The sequence below is a fragment of the Rhinoraja longicauda genome, chromosome 18, assembly GCF_053455715.1.
Source record: "Rhinoraja longicauda isolate Sanriku21f chromosome 18, sRhiLon1.1, whole genome shotgun sequence".
In the NCBI taxonomy this organism is placed as follows: domain Eukaryota; kingdom Metazoa; phylum Chordata; class Chondrichthyes; order Rajiformes; family Arhynchobatidae; genus Rhinoraja; species Rhinoraja longicauda.
In genome coordinates, this window is record NC_135970.1 from 4,203,223 (window position 1) to 4,224,876 (window position 21,654).

At 43.4% G+C, this 21,654-nt stretch overlaps 1 protein-coding gene across 15 annotated transcripts in view; it reads right to left on the reverse strand.

The window, feature by feature from the left end:
- Nucleotides 1-9,599: 9,599 nt before the first annotated feature.
- The window catches only part of stk33 (serine/threonine kinase 33), a 106,253-nt gene continuing 94,198 nt past the window's right edge, over nt 9,600-21,654 (reverse strand). For all 15 annotated transcript variants that reach the window (XM_078414725.1, XM_078414727.1, XM_078414728.1 and 12 more), the window contains one exon: nt 9,600-11,009. In XM_078414725.1, coding sequence (XP_078270851.1) covers nt 10,794-11,009 — 216 coding nt within the window. In that variant the 3' untranslated portion in view covers nt 9,600-10,793. The remainder of the gene's footprint in view (nt 11,010-21,654) is intronic.

Genomic DNA, 21,654 nt, shown 5'->3' on the forward strand with positions numbered 1-21,654 from the left:
AGCCGGCTGCCTGCCCCTTTTCCGGGGTTACATCTCCGCCCGGGTGGTGTGGAGAGGGACTACGCGCTGTCCACGGGCACGCTGGGGGATTTCCGGGACCGCTGGGCTCCGCGGGGGATTGGATGTATCCTGGATGGGGATTGTAATATAATTGTATAATAGTTTCATTTGGTATATTTGTTTGTATAATATTCTGGTGCTGGGTTCTGTTTTGTTTTATTGCATTGTAAATATTATTTTTAAATAATTGAATACATTTTTTGATATATATTTTTAAAAATGAGGTTTGGTCAGAGCTTCGAGGTCGGGTCGGGCTGAGGACAGGTTGTGGTGGACGCGCCTCATCGCCGAGAACAAAGGGGAACCGGCGTGGGGGGGAACGTAGAAGGGATGAGTACCTTTTGTAACTTTGTCGGCGCCTTTGTGGTGACTCTTTTGTGTTCTTTGGATGCAAAATGTGTTCTTTCTGCCAGGGACCCACCAAGAGTCCAGAACACTTCCCTCCTTTGATCCTGGCAGAGGAGGCAGCTGAGAGATCCCGTTGGCACTCGCACATCCTCTGCAGGTCGGCGAGGCCGGTGACCACGAGGAGCACGTCATCAGCGTAGGCCGAGAGGACCACCGCCATGTCCGGCTCACGTAGAGCCGTGCCCATCAACCTCCTCCTCCGAAGACTCAGGAATGGCTCCACGCAGATGGCGTTCTCAGCGTCACCTGCAGTTCTCCATATGCGTGATGTTTCTCCGTGTGCGTGATGTTTCTCCGTGTGCGTGAAGTTTCACTGTGTGAGTGACGGTTCTCTGTGTTCGCGATGATTCTCCGTGTGCGTGACGGTTCTCCGTGTGCGTGATATTTCTCCGTGTGCGTGATATTTCTCCATGTGCATAATGTTTCTCCGTGTAAGTGACGGTTCTCTGTGCACGTGATGTTTCTCCGTGTGCGTGATGTTTCTCCGTGTGCGTGATATTTCTCCGTGTGCGTGACAATTCCCCGTGTACGTGACGGCTCTCCGGGTGCGTGACGGCTCTCCGTGTGCATGATGTTTCTCCGTGTATGTGACGGTTTTCCATGTGCGTGATGTTTCTCCGTGTATGTGACGGTTTTCCATGTGTGTGATGTTTCTCCATGTGTGATGGTTCTCCGTGTGCGTGATGTTTCTCCATGTGCGTGATGTTTCTCCGTGTGCGTGATGTTACTCCGTGTGCGTGATGTTTCTCCATGTGCATGATGTTTCTCCGTGTGCGTGATGTTCCTCCGTGTGCGTGATGTTTGTCCGTGTGTGTGATGTTTCTCCGTGTGCGTGATGTTTCTCCATGTGCATGATGTTTCTCCGTATGCGTGAAGGTTATCCCTGTGCATGACGGTTCTCCGTGTGCGTGACGGTTCTCCGTGTGTGTGATATTTCTCCATGTGCGTAATGTTTCTCCATGTAAGTGGTGGTTCTCCATGTGGGTGGCGGTTCTCCATGTGCGTGACGGTTCTCCGTGTCATTAGCACTTCGTGTACATGGCGGTTCTCCGTGTGCGTGACGGTTCTCCGTGTGGGTGGCGGTTCTCCGTGTGGGTGGCGGTTCTCCGTGTGGGTGGCGGTTCGCTGTGTGCGTGGCGGTTCTCCGTCTGCGAGGCGGTTCTCCGTGTACGTGGCGGTTCTCCGTGTGTGTGTGACGGTTCTCCGTGTGTGTGACGGTTCTCCGTGTGCGTGGCAGTTCTCCGTGTGCGTGGCGGTTCTCCGTGTGCGTGACAGTTCTCCGTGTGGGTGGCGGTTCTCCGTGTGCGTGACGCTTCTCCGTCTGCGTGGCAGTTTTCCGTGTGCGTGGCAGTTCTCCGTGTCATTAGCACTGCTCCGTGTGCGTGACGGTACCCCAGTTCTGGTTCCAGGGCATGATTTTCACAGTAACCAATCCTGTGTGATTCTGAGCAGTGATGATTAGAATTGTTAAATGTTCCAATTATCTAACAAGCTAAATCAAATCAAAATCTGGCAAGACCACATTTTGCGTAAGCTAATTCCCAAGTAGACATCTAGTATGCATCTGCTGAGAGCTGACTGCATCCATGGCAGAACTTGGTTGAATATGTATGTCTTGGTTCTACGAAGGTAACAAACAAGATGAAGCTTCTTTAAATCCAGAATGAATTAAATTATGCTCCTTAAACATTCAAATGCAGATGACAGCATTTTCAGATCACCATACATTAATATCCGATTAGATCATTTCTGACAACTTTTCACTTTAAACACAAGCTTTTAAAAGAACACTTATTCTCCTGGGTTAACCCTAATTGCAGTCATATTTAAATGAGGTTCTTTATTACAATTGCAAATATCCCAATCACAGAAGCCATCAGAAAAATGGGAAATGTCAGGCAACGACGGATGGAGCTTGCTTTGAAAATGTCATCCATTGTTTCAAGTGCCTTTTACTCCAGCTCTGACTACTTACTGAGTTTCAAAAGCATTTAGTCAATGTGACAGTGTTCCATTTTGATGGCTAACATAATACGTATTCAATGTAGATCATTTATTACCTTAATATGCAATATCTCATATAATTTAACATAATCTTCACAAGATTCAATTATATCTACTTAAAGCTTTACCACAGGTTACAACAGCTAGTCAGTGCTATAGATTTATTTAATTCACCTATCATTAGAGAATCATTCTATAATTATTGACAACATGGATAAAAAGCCTTTGAGAACTACAAAGATAATTTACACGACAAAAATATATTGGTTTGTTACTTTTCAGCTAATTTTGCTTATTGCAATTAATTATGTCAACATTTAACATTAAAACGTATTTAACATATCCCATTTAATGTTGCTGTTTACAAAATTACTGACTATTATACTTAACATGCATCTTTGGCACAGGTTATGTGAAAGTTTCGATAATAAGTCCAAAATCCAACGTTCTATATTTTATTGCAAGCACAGAATATAAACCCCATTCTATATTGCTGCTGTTTTAGTTACCATCATAGTTGCTGTTCGTAGACTCAGGAAGTCACCTCATTAGCTTCTACCTTAACAGTGTGCTCAGTATATGGCTTTGCACGACCACCAAACAGCAGCGAGTAGAAACATTGCAAAACCTTTTTTTTTTTTTTCAAAAATATTTATTCAAATATTAAAATAATATATACAATACAATAAAACCAAAACAGAACCCACCACCAGAATACTATACAAACAAATATACCAATTGAAACTATTATACAATTATATTACAATCCCCATCCAGGATACAACCAATCCCCCGTGGTGCCCAGCGGTCCCTGAAATTCCCCAGGGTGCCCGTGGACAGCGAGTAGTCCCTCTCCGACACCACCCGGGCGTGGATGTAACCCCGGAAAAGGGGTAGGCAGCTGGCTCAGGCAGAGCCCTCTTCCGCCTGGCGCCGTGAATCGCGGATGGCCAGTTTGGCCACATTGCGAAACCTTGGCCAGGAGACAGCTGGAAACTTAGCTAGAGGGGTGGCATCTGGACAGGCTGGTGTGAGGGTTAGTACCTGGTGTAGGGTGAGAGAGGACAGGTGTATGGTTTGCAATGAGGGAGGACAAGTGTGTGGTTTGTAATGAAGGAGGACAGGTGTGTGGTTTGTAGTGACAGGACAGGTGTGTGGTTTGTAGTCAGAGAGGACAAGTGTGTGGTTTGTAATGAGGGAGGACAGGTGTGTGGTTTGTAATGAGGGAGGACAGGTGTGTGGTTTGTGGTGAGAGAGGACAGGTGTGAGGCCAAAGCAGGTTTGAGACCAGAGGTCAACCAGGTGTGGGTCAAAGGTCAGGGCAGGTGTGAGGTCAGAGATCAGGACAGGTGTGAGGCCAGAGGTCAGGGCAGGTGTGGGGTCAGGGCAGGTGTGGGGTCAGGGCAGGTGGTGTGGGGTCAGGACAGGTGTGGGGTCAGGGCAGGTGCGGGGTCAGGACAGGTGTGGGGTCAGGACCAAAGATGACTGGGAACATGGGCTGGTGACCTGTGAGCTGGAGGGGAAGTGGAAGAGATTAAAGGCAGGATGAGAGCGATGCACTTCAGAAGCGGGAAGATGATGTATGGGTGGGTAAAAGTTTATTACTGTTGGTTGACCCTGGAGTTAGTGTTACTACTGGGGTTAGTGGGGGTAATACTAGTTTAGATAGATAACAAACATGCATGACTGTGTTATGTGAGTCACACTGAACTGCCATTGTAGACGATGATTTATACTGCAAATACTTCACCTTATCTTAGAAAAAACAAAAGTTTGTGACACCCTACATCTATTTATAGTTAAATTACACTGTGTACGCTAACTATTATTTAGTGTGATAGTACAGCACACATTATTATTTCCACATTTGATTATTTTCCAGCTTCCTTCCACGTGTTCCCCCCCGACAATCCTGTTAAGATTTTTAGATTTTTTTTAGATTTAGATATACAGTGCGGAAACAGGCCCTTCGGCCCACTGAGTCCGCGCCGCCCAACGATCCCCGCACATTAACACTATCCTACACACACTAGGGACAATTTTTACATATTACCCAGTCAATTAACCTACATACCTGCACGTCTTTGGAGTGTGGGAGGAAACCGAAGATCTCGGAGAAAACCCACGCAGATCACGGGGAGAACGTACAAACTCTGTACAGACGGCGCCCACAGTCAGGATCGAACCTGAATCTCTGGCGCTGCATTCGCTGTAAGGCAGCAACTCTACCGCTGCGCCACCGTGCCGCTCCTGACAATCGTGGCTGAGATTTAACTTATGGGCATTAACTGTACAACATTGCCACTGCTTCAACATTCAGAAAGCATCAAGTGATTATCGCAATGTTTGCAGCGACTTAAATTATTAAGGCCGTGGGTACCACATAAACAGGACTGGAGGTTTCTGGATGTCTAGCGCTTGATAACTTTGGTTGAACTTCCCTGCATTTCCAGAGTAACCACACTCCACTGGCTATACGGTACTTGTGACCAACCTGAGGTAACCCCACACGGGAACATAGGCCCCAGTAAACGAAGAACAAAGAACTGCAGATGCTGGTTAATAAGGTAGACAGTCTGAGCAGTCTGAATAAGGGTCCAGACCCGAAACATCACCGATCCATGTTCTCCACAGCTGCTGCCTGCCACTTTGAGTTACTCCAGCACTTTGTGTCTATCCCCAGTAAATGAAACTCCTTTCACTTTGCATTAGATTTCCAAATACCTCATGTTGCAAATTTTAAGGTGGTCCATAAGATTTAAAAACACATTAACAGGATACATTTAACATGGAATCATTAACAGATAAAAGCTCAAATGTGGTGGGATTATTTGGCGGGGCAGCTGTGGTGACTGAGCCGCAGACTATTTTCAAGACTAGAACACAATACTTTTAGTTTAACTTAGTTTATTATCACGTGTACCGAGGTACAGTGAAAAGCTTTTTGTTGCGTGCTATCCAGTCAGTGGAAAGACTATACATCATTACAATCAAGCCGTCCACAGTGTACAGATACAGGATAAACAGAATAACGTTTAGTGCAAGATAAAGACCAGTAAAGTCCGATTAAAGATATTCCAAGTCTCCAGTGAGGTCGATAGTAGCGCAGGACCACTCTCTAGTTGGTGATAGGATGGTTCAGTTGCCTGATAACTGGGAAGAAACTGTCCCTGATTCTGGAGGTGTGCGTTTTCACACTTCTGTACCTAATGGGGTGAGGCTCGTCCTTGATTATGCCATTGGCCTTGCCAAGGCAGCATGAGGTATAAATGGAGTCAATGGAAGGGAGGTTGATTTGTGTGATGGTCTGTACTGCATCCACAATTCTCCGCAATTTCTTACGGTCTTGGATGGAGATGTGCCCGAACCATGCTGTGATGCATCCTGATAAAATGCTTTTCTACAGCGCATCTGGAGAAGTTGGTGAGCGCTGTTGGGGACTTGCGAAGTTCCTAAGTCTTCTGAGGAAGTCGAGCTTTCTTGGCCATTGCTTTGATACAGCTAGTCCAGGGCACGTTACTGCTGATATTTACTCCTAGGAACTTGAAGCTTTCAACCATTCTACTTCGACACCGTCAGTGTATACTGACGGGTATACCCGCAGGACTTCGCTTCCTGACGTCGATCACTATCTCCTTTGTTTTGCTGATGTCGAGAGATAGGTTGTTGTTCTGACACTAGGTTACGAGGTTCCCAATCTACTTTCTGTTCTCCGTCTCGTCATTATTTGATATCCGGCCCACTATGCTGGTGTCGTTTAAAATGTTGAGACAATGAAGAGAAATGTGTGCAGGGATTAAACTTTTCATGAAAATGCTTCGACAATATTTTCTTCAATTAAAGCAATCCTAATAGTTTTTAAATTTCCACCAGACTTTATAAAAATGATCACAAGGCCTTTATGTCTTTTACGGCAGAAATTGTTGCCACCCCATTCCACCAGCCCTGCCTCTTCTCCGAACTGTCTGGGCAGGTGGAACACCACCAAGGACCACTCCTCGTGAAGACCTTGAAACTGTGAAGCCAATCAATCTTAAATAATAGTACAAAGTGACAACAGTTCACAAAACTCCATTGCATGCCCATCTCTTGCAGACTTTTGAAAATTCATCTGAATTTCGTGTTGTTACCATAAATTCCCTTTTTCTCCACCCAACATCCAGTTCTCCTTTCAGTCCATCTTTCTGTCCTTGTCTCTCTGTCCCTGTGCGCAGTTTTATAGGTACTCTGTTCTTCAAAAACCTCTTCCCAACCTGGCAGTATCTAAGCAAGCTTGTGCAGTAGGTGCTGTGAAAGAGCCTTCAAAAGGCATAATTAAGTTGCAAGACAGCAGGAAAGAAGTGGCCTGCCCTAACCCCGGAGTTACTCAGCATGCAACAAGACAGCATCAAGGTGAACCAAGTCTTAAATCACAAGGAAATGTGGAAATCCAGCAGCCCACACAAGCTGTCGAGAGCAAAGTTAACTCAAAAAAAGTGAGGGGAGGCACAAGGTGTGGCTTTGGCAGCCTGATGGTGAGAATGTTGGAGCTGATGATTACTCATTGATGGCTAATGTTGTTTGTATTGATGCTCACTAAGCTAACTTTGCCCAAATTATAAAGTTTATGATATCTTCTTGCTCTAAGATTAAACTGTGCCTAAAGTTCCAGTCCGGTTGCTGTGGATTCTGATGTATTCAACCTCCCTTCAAGATTAGTGTAAGAAAATAACTGCAGATGCTGGTACAAATCGAAGGTATTTATTCACAAAATGCTGGAGTAATTCAGCAGGTCAGGCAGCATCTCAGGAGAGAAGGAATGGGCGACGTTTCGGGTCGAGACCCTTCTTCAGACTTGAATCCCTTCAAGATTACCTGCTGTTTGATGGTTGGGAGGGGAGAGAGAGGATGGGGAACAGACAAAGAGGATGGCACTCCAAACCTCACCCTGTATCAGGACTAGATGCTCAGCATATACAGCCAAAGGAATTTGCCTCTCACCCTGGACAAGCAGCTGCTGCCCACTTGTGCCGGACTGCAGATTCAACAACGACCTCGGCACCAACCCATATCTAAGGATGGATGTGTTGGCTTTGGAGAGGGTCCAGAGGAAGTTTACGATTGGGGATGAATGGGTTAATGTATGGGGAGTGTTCAAAGGCTTGTACTTGTTGGAGTTTAGAAGGATGAGGGGGATCTCACTGAATTCTACTGGTTTATGAAAGGCCAAAATAGAGTGGACATGGAAAGGATGTTTCCAGTAACGGGAGAGTCTAGAACCAGAGGGCACGGCCTCAGAATAAAAGAATGTACCTTCAAAATGGAGATGAGGAGGAATTTGTTTAGCCAGACGATGGTCAATCTGTGTATTTCATAAGGCGGGTATTGATAGGTTTTTGATTAGTAAAGGCTTCAAAGGTTACGGAGAGAATGCAGGAGAATGGGAGTGAGAGGGAAAAATAATCAGCCATGATTGAGTGGCGGAGTGGACGATGGGTCGAATGGCTTAATTCTGCATTTATGTCTTATGCTCTTATTATCACCATCAATTTCATATTTTTATTTGCTTCATGTAGAATGGCTTATAAATATAAATTACAGCATTACTGACTTTAATTATATATTGGCTCAGTGTTGAGAGTATATGCATGCAACAAACAACAAGAACAATAAATATCTCTCTCTGGATAACATAGCATAGAATTAAATCTAGAAATAGGTGTCATTTGGCCTAATGTATATACAAATCATTTTTATTATTTGCTATTACTATTGATAGATTGAATAACCTACACAAACAATAAGGTCGTAGCAATAATGTATGGGCTGATAATATCTGCAGTATATCAACTGGATATACAACGTGAAAAGGAAGGTTTAAGTATAAGAATGGACAAATGACACACATAATGCCTGCAAAGTGCTGTATTGATGTTTATATAGGTAGCATAAAGAAACAGCAAGCAGATCTTGTACAAGTATCATGGTAAATTACAGGCCCATTGTGTTTGGATTTTTGGAAGATCCTGCAGGATAGAACCTTTGCTGTTGTGAGGCAGCACAGAATTGGGAGTGTAGGAAGGAACTGCAGATGTTGGTTTAAACCAAAGGTACACACAAAAAGCTGGAGTAACTCAGCGGATCAGACAGCATCTCTGGAGAAAAGGAATCTGTGTGACCCACTAAGTTACTCCAGCTTTTTGTGTCTAGCTACAGAATTGGGAGTAGTCTACTCACCTCGATGGGACAGAAAGAATGGGGATGAATAGATCCTTCTCGGAATGGCAGGCTGTGCTTTATAGTGTACGACAAAGATTGGTGCTTTGATCCCAGCTACTCACAATTTTCATCAATTATTTGGCTCAAGATAAACTCAGATTTCCAAGTTTGCAGATATTTAACTAGGTGGGATAATGGGCATGGAGGATAGTACAAAGTAGCTTCAAGTGGATAGGGACAAGCTAGGCGAGGGCAAGAACGTGGCAGATGGAACATAATGTGAAAAAATATAATGTCATCCACTTTAAAATCTTCAAAGGGACCCGAATGTGTTTGTCCACAAAACACTGAAAGCGAACCAAGTCGGGATCTTCAGGACCTCCTCAATCATAATACCGACTGCCCAAATTTCCCGGCCCTCATGCCTTTCTTCATGGTGAAACAGAGGAGAGATACTCATTGAGAACCTTACCCATTTCCCGTGGCTCCACACTGAGTTGACTGCTTTGGTTCCTGAGGGATCCTATTCTATCTCTGGTTACCCTTTTTCCCTGAATGTACATTAGCCTGAGCTATAGCCTGTCCCTTTTTTGCCCTCTTGTTTTCCTTTTTTAGCTTGCTCCTCAGTTCCCAAAACTCCTCCAGGGAAACACTCGATCCCAACTGCCAATACCCACCCCAAGCCTCCTTCTTACTGTTAACCAAAGCTTCAATTTCTCTCAGCATCCAAGCTTCCTTACACCAACCTGCCTTGTCCTTCACTTTGACAGGAACAAATATGTCCTGGACCCTGAAGATCTGAACAAGTAGCATGTCATAGCATGATGAACTGATTCAGAGACATTTACAGTGCTAGATCTCGACCCAGATCAGCAATACAGACAGCACAAACATTCCTCAGTATTTGCTCAGATTGTAGGTTGTAGAAAGACAATTTATTTTATAGTTAGCATTTTTATGATACTCTTGAACCACAGGCATCCTTATTACAGAGTTATGATGAAATAGTAGCTAAGCATTAATATCATGCTAAGAAAATGCTTATATTTAATGTAAAATTTACAACTGGCACAGTAGTACCTTGAGAAAAAAAACTTTCTAATATGAATACTTTAGAAAGAAAGGATTAAAAGGTAAACCAGCTCATAAAATAACTGGAATCACATAACAGGTGAAAAATCACAGCCTTCGTAATCTATTTTCCATTTGCTATTAAAAGCCCTGCATATGCTTTCAAAATAATAGTTAAGGCCAATCATCATTCATCTGAACCTTTCTCCAGTTATCTGGATGGACTTGCACAATTAACACATCTTGGGATTCCTGGTGCATGATGTCATTCTACAAAGCATCTCAGGACAACCCAACACATTTAAACAGAATAATGTACTATGTACAGTCAGCTACAACCTAATTTATTTGCATTACAATTAGCCACATAAAGAACATTTTTACATTAATTCTTGAGAAAATAAGAGGTTGTTTTATCTAACATATATTACATGTTTTAATCCTTTGTAGAAATCAGTAGCAAATTGTTCAATTTGCAACTCCTAAGAATAACACTGCAGTCAATTCAATTTAGAGATTAAAAATGGCTGAATACTTGTCGTGGATGCATGGCCTTTAAATAATTGATGAAAAACACATTTCTCCATGCTTACACAACTAACTGTACAGAAAAATATGTTCTAATTCTTGCTGGTAACATTGGCTCCTTCACTTTCAGCAGGGAGCAACAAAATAAATAAGCAATGACAGTGCATCTAATGTGCAAACAGAACAAAGACAAATACTTTAAATAAATTATTTCTGATTTCAACAGTATTAACACCTCTTTAACACCTCTTTAACCCAGACTCTACCGAAAGGAATCAATGTACACCTAAAGAAAGTTAATAAGTGAAACAATTTCCTTGTTTCAATTTTTTTTTGTTGCAATTTGTATAAATCATGTGAAACATATTGAGGAAATTTAAATAAAAAAGCTTTATGCCCATCAGCGTTCATTGTGGTCAGTAGCACAAAAAAAAGCCAAATTCATCCTGAACTTGAATCCATTGTCCTTTTTGAAGAATTGCTCATTTTGAAGATGGGTGGGTCTGCTGTTAAAATTCTTTATTCTATGTGCTCTTTTTTGTTTTGAGAGTAGACTTAATTGCGTGTTTATATCCAGAGCCATTATTGGTTGGGGTTATGGATCTACGTAGCTCTGGCTTACCAGAGATTGAACCAGATCTTATTGCTGTGTTCAGATGTGTGGGCGACCACGCTCGTTTATCTTGCAATGGTGATCGTTTCATGCTTAGTTTTGGAGAAGCCTTGTTGCTCCCAGGAAGCTGAAATTAACCAAAGTACAAGTGAAAATTGACCATAAAATAATTTTTAAAAGGAAGATTCAAATTTCACTATCACCCAGGGTCAATAGCAATGGTTTGAAAATAATTATGTTTTCCAAGTTACATATGCAGAGCACCTCTGCCAAAATCTCAGGTCTTCTAATTGTTTAAATTAAATTTAGATAGGTTTACTAGGATAGGCTCTGAGTATTTGATAAACAATTTTGGATATTTTGCTGAATTTATCAAGCATGCAAAACAAGGTAAAACTCGAGGCTCTCACTAGGGTCTCTTCTACATCCCGCAGCTCCGCTCTTGCTCCCCATCCCCACACTCGCAACAAGGACAGGATCCCCCTCGTTCTCACCTTCCACCCCACCAGCCAGCGGATCCAACATATTATCCACCAACATTTCCGTCACCTACAACAGGACCCCACCACCGGCCATATCTTCCCATCCCCTCCCCTCTCTGCGTTCCGCAGAGACCGTTCCCTCCGCAACTCCCTGGTCCACTCGTCCCTTCCTACCCAAACCACCCTAACCCCGGGCACTTTCCCTTGCAACCGCACGAGATGCAACACCTGTCCCTTTACCTCCCCCCTCAACTCCATCAAAGGACCCAAACATTCTTTCCAGGTGAGACAGAGGTTCACCTGCACCTCCTCCAACCTCATCTATTGCATCCGCTGCTCTAGATGTCAACTTATCTATATCGGCGAAACCAAGCGCAGGCTCGGCGATCGCTTCGCTGAACACCTGCGCTCGGTCCGCATTAACGCAACTGATCTCCCGGTGGCCCAGCACTTTAACTCCCCCTCCCATTCCCAGTCTGACCTCTCTGTCATGGGCCTCCTCCAGTGCCATAGTGAGGCCCGCCGGAAATTGGAGGAGCAGCACCTCATATTTCGCCTGGGCAGTTTGCGGCCCGGTGGTATGAACGTCGACTTCTCCAACTTCAGATAGCTCCTCTGTCCCTCCCTTCCCCTCCTCCTTCCCAGATCTCCCTCTATCTTCCTGTCTCCACCTATATCCTTCCTTTGTCCCACCCCCGACATCAGTCTGAAGAAGGGTCTCGACCCGAAACGTCACCCATTCCTTCTCTCCCGAGATGCTGCCTGACCTGCTGAGTTACTCCAGCATTTTGTGAATAAAAAGTATGAGCTGATACAGGCACCAACTTTGAACACAGACCCATTTCCATTCAAACATGGAATCAGCCAGTGATAAAACCTCTCTTAAGTTGAAGATGGGTCTCGACCCGAAACATCACCTATCCATGTTCCTCAGGGATGCTGCCTGACCTGCTGAGTTACTCCAGTACTTTGTGTCCTTTTGTGTATTAACCAGCATCTGCAGTTCTTTGTTTCTACTATTTACGTGGCAGGTATATCCACCATTACATCATTTTTTACTGAGAGCACATAGTCTACATTAGCAGGAGTGATTTATGAATTGTTAAATGGAGTTTAGTGTTGAAGGTAGAAAATTCACTTTCAATGAAAATATGTCCCAGAACACTTTAAATTTAACCCCTCTTTGGTACAGAAATCAGCATTGTGGCACAAATTTAAATTAGCACATCCTTTTAAATTATTAAGAGCAAGCTTCCAAAATTCTTAACATTTTGTTTCCATGCCTAGACAGTTTTTAGTTTAGTTTAGAGATACAGCGCAGAAACAGGCCCTTCAGCCCACCAAGTCTGCACAGACTAGTGATCCCCGCACATTAATACTACTACTAGGGACAATTTACCCATACACCAAGCCAATTAACCTACAAACCTATACGTCTTTGGAGTGTGGGATGAAACCGAAGATCTCGGAGAAAACCCACGCTGTCACGGGAAGAACGTACAAACTCCGTACAGACAGCACCCGTAGTCAAGGTTGAACCCGGGTCTCCGGCACTGTAAGTGCTGTAAGGCAGCAACTCTACCGCTGCACCACCATGCCGCCTAGATGACTGTTACGTGATAAAAATTGCCAAACAAAGCCTCAACCAAAGAATGCCCACCGAACTCAAAAAACAGTTACACTTAGACTTTAAAAGAATGCTTCATAAAGGAAAACTAAACATTGTAAAATTTCTTTAACAAAGGGCAAAGTTTCCAGGACAGATTTTTTTTTTACAGCTAATGATACATATCATTTATACGCATGTAAACAATAACTGAACATAACTATAATTGTAAACATCAGGAGAATAGGTCCTACAAAATGTTCTTTTTATCCCTCAACTTTCTGTTCGAGAAATATTGAAATAACTTAACCTGATTCCAATTTTACCTTCTAATTAGCTTGTTTTCAAGTGTTTCCAGTCTAACTTTTCAAATTATCTTACAATGGTTAGTTCTTACAAAAGGTAAAACTTAAAAAATATATATCTTCCCCCCCAATCCAATGCTGACAAACTGATAGAAATGAAACAGCATCAGCTTAAAAACAAAACTAGCTTTGGTATCTTTCATTTACATTCGAAGCAGTGTCAACCAAAGTCTTCCAGGATATCTCACTCGATGTCATTCTCCAAAGCATGAAAAGAATATCTGAAGCAATGGCGTCAGCCTAGCAATGTTTCCCTTGACACCAAACTTGTCGAGTGAATATATCCAAAGTGGACATCAAGTTCTCGGTGACTTGATTTAAGTTCATGAGCTGTAGGAGCAGAATTAGGCCATTCAGCCCACCAAGTCTATTACACCATTCAATCTATCTTTCCCTCTCAACCCCATCTCCTGCCATCTCTTCATAACCCCCGATACCCTTACTAATCAAGAATCTGTCAAACTCCACCTTCAAAATATCCAAACAAGTAATTTCTTCTTGAAGAACATGCATACTGGATTTTATTTATTCAGATATAAAAGTATTCACTGACATCAAATAGACATTTCATGTTAAATGCTCGTAATTTCAAATTGATTCTCAAAACATATTTTTGTCAAGGTGGTTCGAGCTTTCCACTCATCAATTCAAAGGGGCCACATTCATAGCCCACCTTTCCTCTGCTGTATGATATTCTATGGATTACTGCATCCAATATGGGCACATCTTTCTTAGGCACGTCATTGTTGCTGTCAACAATATACAAAAACTCACAAAAGCAAAGCACACAAGGCGCGTAACAAAAATCTAATCAACTCAACGTCTTTTGACATTCTCTCTTTCAATGATTATCCTAATATTTCAGGATGAAAGGTGCAATGTTTACTGATGTCAGATTTTGGCACCATTTTAAGGATGAGCGGTCGGAAGCTGCAGTTTAGGGAGGACATTTCACAGTTTACGGACGGCAGGAGAAGGTCACATGGTCCCTCGGGCTGACTCTACTATTCAGTAACATTAATCTTATCTCAACCTTATCTCCAGTTTCCTACCTGATTCCCAAAATTCATGATTTCCCTTAAGTCTTAAAAAGTCCAACCATTCTCTCAGGGCCAAGAGGATATCAACAGTGGAGATGTGAAAAATGGAACACAGAATTCACAAGGTCTGAAGAAATTAAAGGTATGGAGGGGTGAGGCCACAGTGGGATTTGAAGCCTGAGGAATGTTAAAATTAAGGAATTGTTCATTTGGAAGCCATTGTATGTCGTCAAGTAGAGAAGCGAAGGGTGAATAAGAATTGGTGCAAGATATTTAAGGGCAAGAGGGTTTTGGATGGGTAACAGTTTATATAATTTTGACAACCACTGGTTTATATAATTTGAAGACCAGCTGAAAATGTTTGGAGTAGTCAGCCTACCAGTAACTGTGGCATGGAGAATGATTTCAGCAACATATGGCCTCAGATTCAGGCAATGTCACAAGGTGAGAGTAGGCAGCCTTGGTGAAGAAGCAGTTAATAGGTTGGATGTATTCTCTGGGTAATGTTGAAGGATTCAACACATTTACTTTGGGAAGTGAGTAGAAACATAGAAAACATAGATGTGAAAAATGGGTAAATGAGTAAAGTATATAGAAAGCCAGGGTTGAGGGGAATTTAATGATACAAAAAGTAAATGAAGATGTGAGGTAGCTTTGTGTTGTACTTCTGTTGTCACAAGATACGAATCTCTGTTCCCTCACAATTACAAAGAATCCAACACTATCCATGATCCTGACAGGATCCACCTGGAACCTAAAATCAGATGTCACTATCATCTCTCCAGTGAATTAGTGCCAGGTTGGAACAATGCATGCATCAGTGTTTCTTTGTCTGTACCTCCAAATATTTCCCATGCACTACCCTGCAGCTGGACATTAAAAATATTTCCCTTTGTCTTCCATGGTTCCTTTCACAGCGTTATTGATTTCCCTATTCTGGGCAAAAGACTGTGTATTACCCGATTCATTCCTCTCATGATTTTGTACATCTCTATAGGATTGCCTGCCGCTCATCCTCCTGCGCTCCAAGGAATAAAGTCCTTGCCTGCTTAATCCCTACATACAGCTCAGGCCTACCAGAACTGGCTCCAGCTTTCCAACATCTTTCCTATAACATGGTGACCAAAACTGAACATAATACTCTAAATGTGGTTGCATCTACATCTTATATAACTGCAACATAAACTTCCAATTTCTGTACTCTGAGTGATGAAAGCACTGTACTCTGAGTGATGCACTCCTAGATCTCTCTGCTGTACAACACTCCCCTGAACCCTACCATTCACCGTGTAGGTCCTGCCCATGATAGAATACCCAAAATGCAACACCGCATGTTTCTGTTTTAAATTCCAGCAACCATTCCTCAGCCCACATACCCTACCAATCAAGATCCTGCTACAATTTTTGTGGGGGGGGGGGATTATTGTAGAGCCAAGAGAGTGCCGTCAGAGAACGAGGAGGGCCGATGAGAGTGAGGAGGGCCGCCAAGAACCCTTCTCGGGGGTCCAGGCTGTGGGGAGCACTGAGAACGATTGGGGGAGGGGGGCTGCTTCCACATGCGGCATCAGGAAGTAGATAGGACTGTTCAGTGAACCTTTGTGACATTGCTGCCGCGACACTTGTGTACTGCCTAGGAGAGCTATGCTACCTGATTTTACTGGGGTGTATGCAAAACAAAGCATTTCACTGTACCTAGGTACATGTGACAATAAAGTATCATTGAAGCATTGAAGATTGATGTGTGTGATGAATTGGGCTGTATTCACAACTGATTGATTGCAATTGATTGTGGTCTTGGGCCGAGCAGTTGCCATGCCAAACTGTGACGCATTCCGATACGATGCTGTCTGCAGTGCATCTGTAGAAATTGGTAAGACTCATTGGAGACACGCTGAATTTCCTTAGTCTTCTGAAGAAGTAGAGGTGTTGCCGTGCTTTGACCATAGCATCAACGTGGATGGACCAGGACAGATATTTAATTACATTTATCAGCAAATCAATTTTTTTAAGGTTCAGCATAGCCTTCTCTGCTTTCCTCATCTGTTTCTACTTTTGACGTCCAGAATCATCATGTTACCACGCACATTCAAAGATTTATGCAGATACTTTCACTTCCCACAGCTCCTTTGAAATTATACAACTTAGCTCATTTCGTCTCTTGAGATTCCTGCTAAAATGAATCATACTGCATTTCTTTGCATTCAGTCACATATCTTACTGTTTGTAATCTACATAAATGATCTGGATGTCAACGTACAGGGCATGATCAGCAAGTTTGCAGATGACACAAAGGTAGGGGGGGTGGTGAATAGCGAGGAAGGGATCTGCAAGCTGCAGGAAGATATAGATGAGATGGTCAGATGGGCGGAGCAGTGGCAGATGGAATTTAATCCTGAAAAGTGCGAGGTGATGCACTTTGGCAGAAATAACTTGGAGAGGGAGTACACCATGAATGGAAGGACCCTAGGGAAGACAGGGGTACAGAGGGACCTTGGAGTACAGGTACACAAGTCCTTGAAGGCAGCAGGACAGGTGGACAGGGTGGTTAAAAAGGCATATGGGTTACTGGCCTTCATTAGCCGGGGCATCGAATATAAAAGTAGGGGGGTAATGATGGAATTGTACAGAACACTGGTGAGGCCACAGCTGGAGTATTGTGTACAGTTCTGGTCACCACATTATAGAAAGGATGTGATAGCTTTGGAGAGGGTGCAGAGGAGATTCACCAGGATGCTGCCAGGGATGAAGGGCCTCGGCTATGAGGAGAGACTGGGCAGACTGGGGTTGTTTTCCCTGGAGCAGAGAAGGCTGAGAGGGGACATGATCGAGGTGTACAAGATCATGAGGGGCATAGATAAGGTAGATGGCGGGGAACTTCTTCCACTGGTGGAAGGTTCAACAACGAGGGGACATAGATACAGGGTAAGGGGAGGGAGGTTTCGGGGGGATGTGAGAAATAACTTTTTCACCCAGAGGGTGGTTGGAGTCTGGAACTCACTGCCTGGGGTGGTGGTGGAGGCGGGAACACTCACAACGTTTAAGAGGCATTTGGATGGGCACTTGAAATGCTACAACATTCAGGGCTACGGTCCAAATGCGGGAAAATGGGATTAAAATTAGACTGTGTTTGGTAACGGGCGGCACGGACACGATGGGCCGAAGGGCCTCTTTCTGTGCTGTAGGACTCTATGACTCTATCTGCTCATTTCACCTGCCTAAATGCTCCAAGTTTCACAGTTTGCCATAATTTCATTCTTTGCATTATCCAGAGAATTTATACTTTTACCTTTCAGACCCGCATTTAAGTCATAAATACGACTTTAATAAATTACATGCAGCAAGTAGAACAATTTCACTTTAAAGATAATTAATGGCTGCAGTGGTCACCGACTTTAGTTTCCACAGCACAGGGCTATTCAAACGTTCTTTGGGGACATTTGTAGAACTCAATTTTATCCAATAGCATAGTGGTGCCATGCATGAGAGGACAATCTGCCCTGGAAAATACTTTTCTCTACATTCTGTAAACCAATCTCCAAGCAACACAGGGGACTGATATTTTCCTTTACGTGTACCACTAATTACATATTTGTTCTCCCACCCTGCCCCTCCTCCAGTCGACGACTACAGCAGAATAATATAGGTATAAAGCTCATTTATGTAAGGAATCACAGAATGCTAACAATTGACATCAGCACCTAGAAATTTGACTATTTGTAAAATTTGTGCAGAAATGCCATTTCTAGCAGGTTAGATTACTCTGATCAAATAGTGACCATTGGAAGATCAGCCTGAACACTTCCAGGCATATTCCATTTTTACATTTCCTTCCCCCACCCCCAAAGTCAGTCAAACAGCCAATTATGCTGTTGGTCACACTGCATACTTTTCCTTCATTTCTGACAGACAGCTTCTGGAGGCAATGTACAATCTTCACTATTAATTCTCAAGGGCACCACTAATCACATCAATGTCATGCGCACAACATCTCACCTGACGCGGGGGGGAGATTGACTGCTCTTGGCATCAAGGCAGGATCCAACCAAAGGTGGCATCAAGGATTCCTGATAACACTAGGAACAATGAGCATCAACTGCAAACAACACTCCAGGCTCAGTGTCATGCCTCAGGTGATGAAAGATGAGAGTGGGTGCCGCGGATCAATCATTCCAATCCCAGACAGTACTGCAGGGCCTCTTCAGGACAGGATTCCTCTAATCACCTTCAACTGTTATGTCAATGACCTTTTCATAACACGTCAAAAATGGGCTGTTTGGTAATAAACAAAAACTGAACTGAAAATTAACTGATAAAATGTTCAATTCCATTTGTAACTCCTCAGCAAAAGAAGCAGTCCAAGCTTGCACACGCAAGCTACTAAAAACATTCTGGCTTGGGCTCCAAATTAATAAATAACATTCACATCCAAAAAATGTCAGATATTAATTATCTCCAACAAGAGTCTAGCCACCAACTTTGACATATAATGGCAATACCATCACAAATCCACCACTCTGGCATCCACCATAAACCAGAAATCCAATGAGCCCATCCACATGGCACAGCGGCTGCAGTGCAGAACATAGCCATAGTTGAACAAACAACTTGTCCCAAAACCCATAGCATTTCTACTGACTGCAAAGCGCACATCAGGAGCATGTCTTCCCTGCACCATTAATGCACAATATCCATATCACGTACAATGGTTACTCCATCGCTGAAAAGTATCTAAATTCTGGAACGCCCTCCCAACAACGCTATGGAACATGAATGGCCAGGTCCTGAAAAATTAGTATTTATTTTTTTTTTAAGAAAAAAATTCCCAACTACACTTTTCAATGGTCTGCATAAATGGCTATGTAAATCACAGAGGTCTCTTTATTAATCACAGACTTTTCCTTTTGTTACAATAACAGTAGGCAGGAGATGCCGGAATTCCCTGGGGACATTCCCCTCAACAACAGGTATTGTCCTTTGGATACTGTTATGGCGGAGGACCGGTCAGAGGAGAGCAGCAGTAGTGGTCCGGCCTGCAGTGTCGACCCTGGCTCTGAGGCACAGGGAAAAGTCAGAACCACAGTGATAGAAGACTAGGGGCATAGATAGGAGATCCTGTGGCAGCAAACAAGACTCCAGGATGGTGTGTTGCCTCCCTGGTGCCAGAGTCCAGGATGTCTCAGAGCAGTTGCAGAACATTTTCACGGGGAGGGCAAGCAGCTGGAAGTTGTGCAGGTTGGCTCAAATGACATGGGTAGGAAGTGGAATGAGATCCTGTAAAGTGAACATATGGAGTTAAGCAGAAGATTAAAAAGCAGGGCCCTGAGAATAGTAATCTCTGGATTACTCCCAGTGAAATGGGAAGATAGGACAGATGAATGCATGGGTCAGGAGTTGGCGCAGGAGGCAGGGGTTAGACTATTGGCATCTCATCTGGGGCAGTGGTGCTCTGTACAAGAGCCCTGGAGGGAGACCAGTATCCTTGCAGGGAGGTTTGCTCATGCCACTCAGGAGCGTTTTAACTAGATAGGCAGATAGGAAACAGTAGTCGCCCAGAAATTGGAAGGAGTGATGGGAAAGTAGAGGTTAGGACTCCGATGAGTTGAAGTGTGTTTATTTCAAATGCAAGGCATATTATAGAGAAAACAGATGAATTTAGATCCTGGATTGATGCTTGGGATTATGATGTTGTGGCCATTGTAGAAATGTGGTTGCAGCTGTGTTACTGGCAGCTGTGTTACGGTTTTGATCTTTCAAACATGATCGAGAGGAGGCAGAAAGGTCATGCTGCTTTACTGATCAGGCATTCAGAGGACATATTGGATGGCTAGTCCGCTGAGGTGGTATGAATGGAGCTTACAAATAAGATAGGTGCAAGCACTCTAATGGGATTGTAATGCCCCCCAAATAGCAAACAGGAGATAGAGGATCAGATATGCAGACAGACTATCGAAAGATGCCAACAGGGTTGTTTTAGTTTAGAAACAAGGAAATGCAGATGGGGGTTTACAGAAAAGGACACAAAGTGCTGAAGTAACACAGCAGGTCAGGCAGCGTCTCTGGAGAATATGAATAGGTGATGTTTCAGGTCGGGAACCTTCTTCAGATTAGTGGGTGATTTTAACTTTCCCAATATTGACTGGGACTTGCTCAGTGCCAAAGGCTTAGCTGGGGCAGATTTGGTGAGATTTATCCAAGAGGGTTTCTTGAAACATTACGTGGTTAGTCCAACACAAGAAGGGAACATACTGGACCTTGTGTTGGGAAATAAGCCTGGCCTCAGTGGAAGAGCATTTTGGAGATAGTGATCATAACTCTATAAATTTTAGGATTGTTTTAAATAGGGAAAAGGCTGGACGTTGCGGGAAGATGCTAAATGGAATACGGCAAATGTTATTAGGCAGGAGCTTGGGAGGGTACACTGGGAGCAATTGTTGTTGGGTAAGTCCACATCTGACAAGTGAGAGTTGCTTAATGATCAGTTGATCAATGTTCAGAACTGGCATGTTCTAGTGAGGAGGAGAGATTAGGATGGCAAAGTAAAGGAAACTTGGATGACCAAAGAGCTTGTAAATTTGGTCAAACAGGAAAAGGAAGTGCATGTAAGATTTAAGAGGTTAGAATCAGACAAGGCCTTCGAAGAATATAAAGATAGGAGGGTTGAACTCAAGCAGGTGATTAGAAGGGCCAAAGGGGTCACGAAATGGCTTTGGCGAGTCAAATTAAATAAAATCCCAAAGCTTTTTATAGCTATATCAAAAACATGAGGATAACCAGGGAGAAGGTAGGATCATTCAAGGATAAAGGAAGCAATGTGTGCTTGGAGTCTGAGGATGAGGTATAAACAAGTACTTTTCATTGTTTTCACCAAGGACAAGGACATGGACAACAGTGAAATCAGTTTGGAGAAAACCAATATGCAAGGGCAGTTTGCAATTAAGGAGGTGGTGGTGTTGGGGCACTTAAAGAACATTAAGTTGAATAAATCCCCAGGTCCTGATGGGATTTATCCCACGTTATTGAGAGAGGCAAGAGATTGCTGGAGCCTTGATGAATATCTTTGTCTCTTCTCTCGCCATAGGCAAAGTCCTAGAGGACTGGAGAGTAGCTACCATTCCTTTATTTGTGAAAGGAAGTAGAGAGAAACCAGGCAATTATAGGCTGGTGAGCCTCAAATCAGTAGTGGAGAAGATTCTTCAGGATAGGATTTACTCCCATTTGGAAGAGAATGGGTTAATGGGAGTCGAGAGTGTTTTATTGTCATATGCACCGGAACAGAACG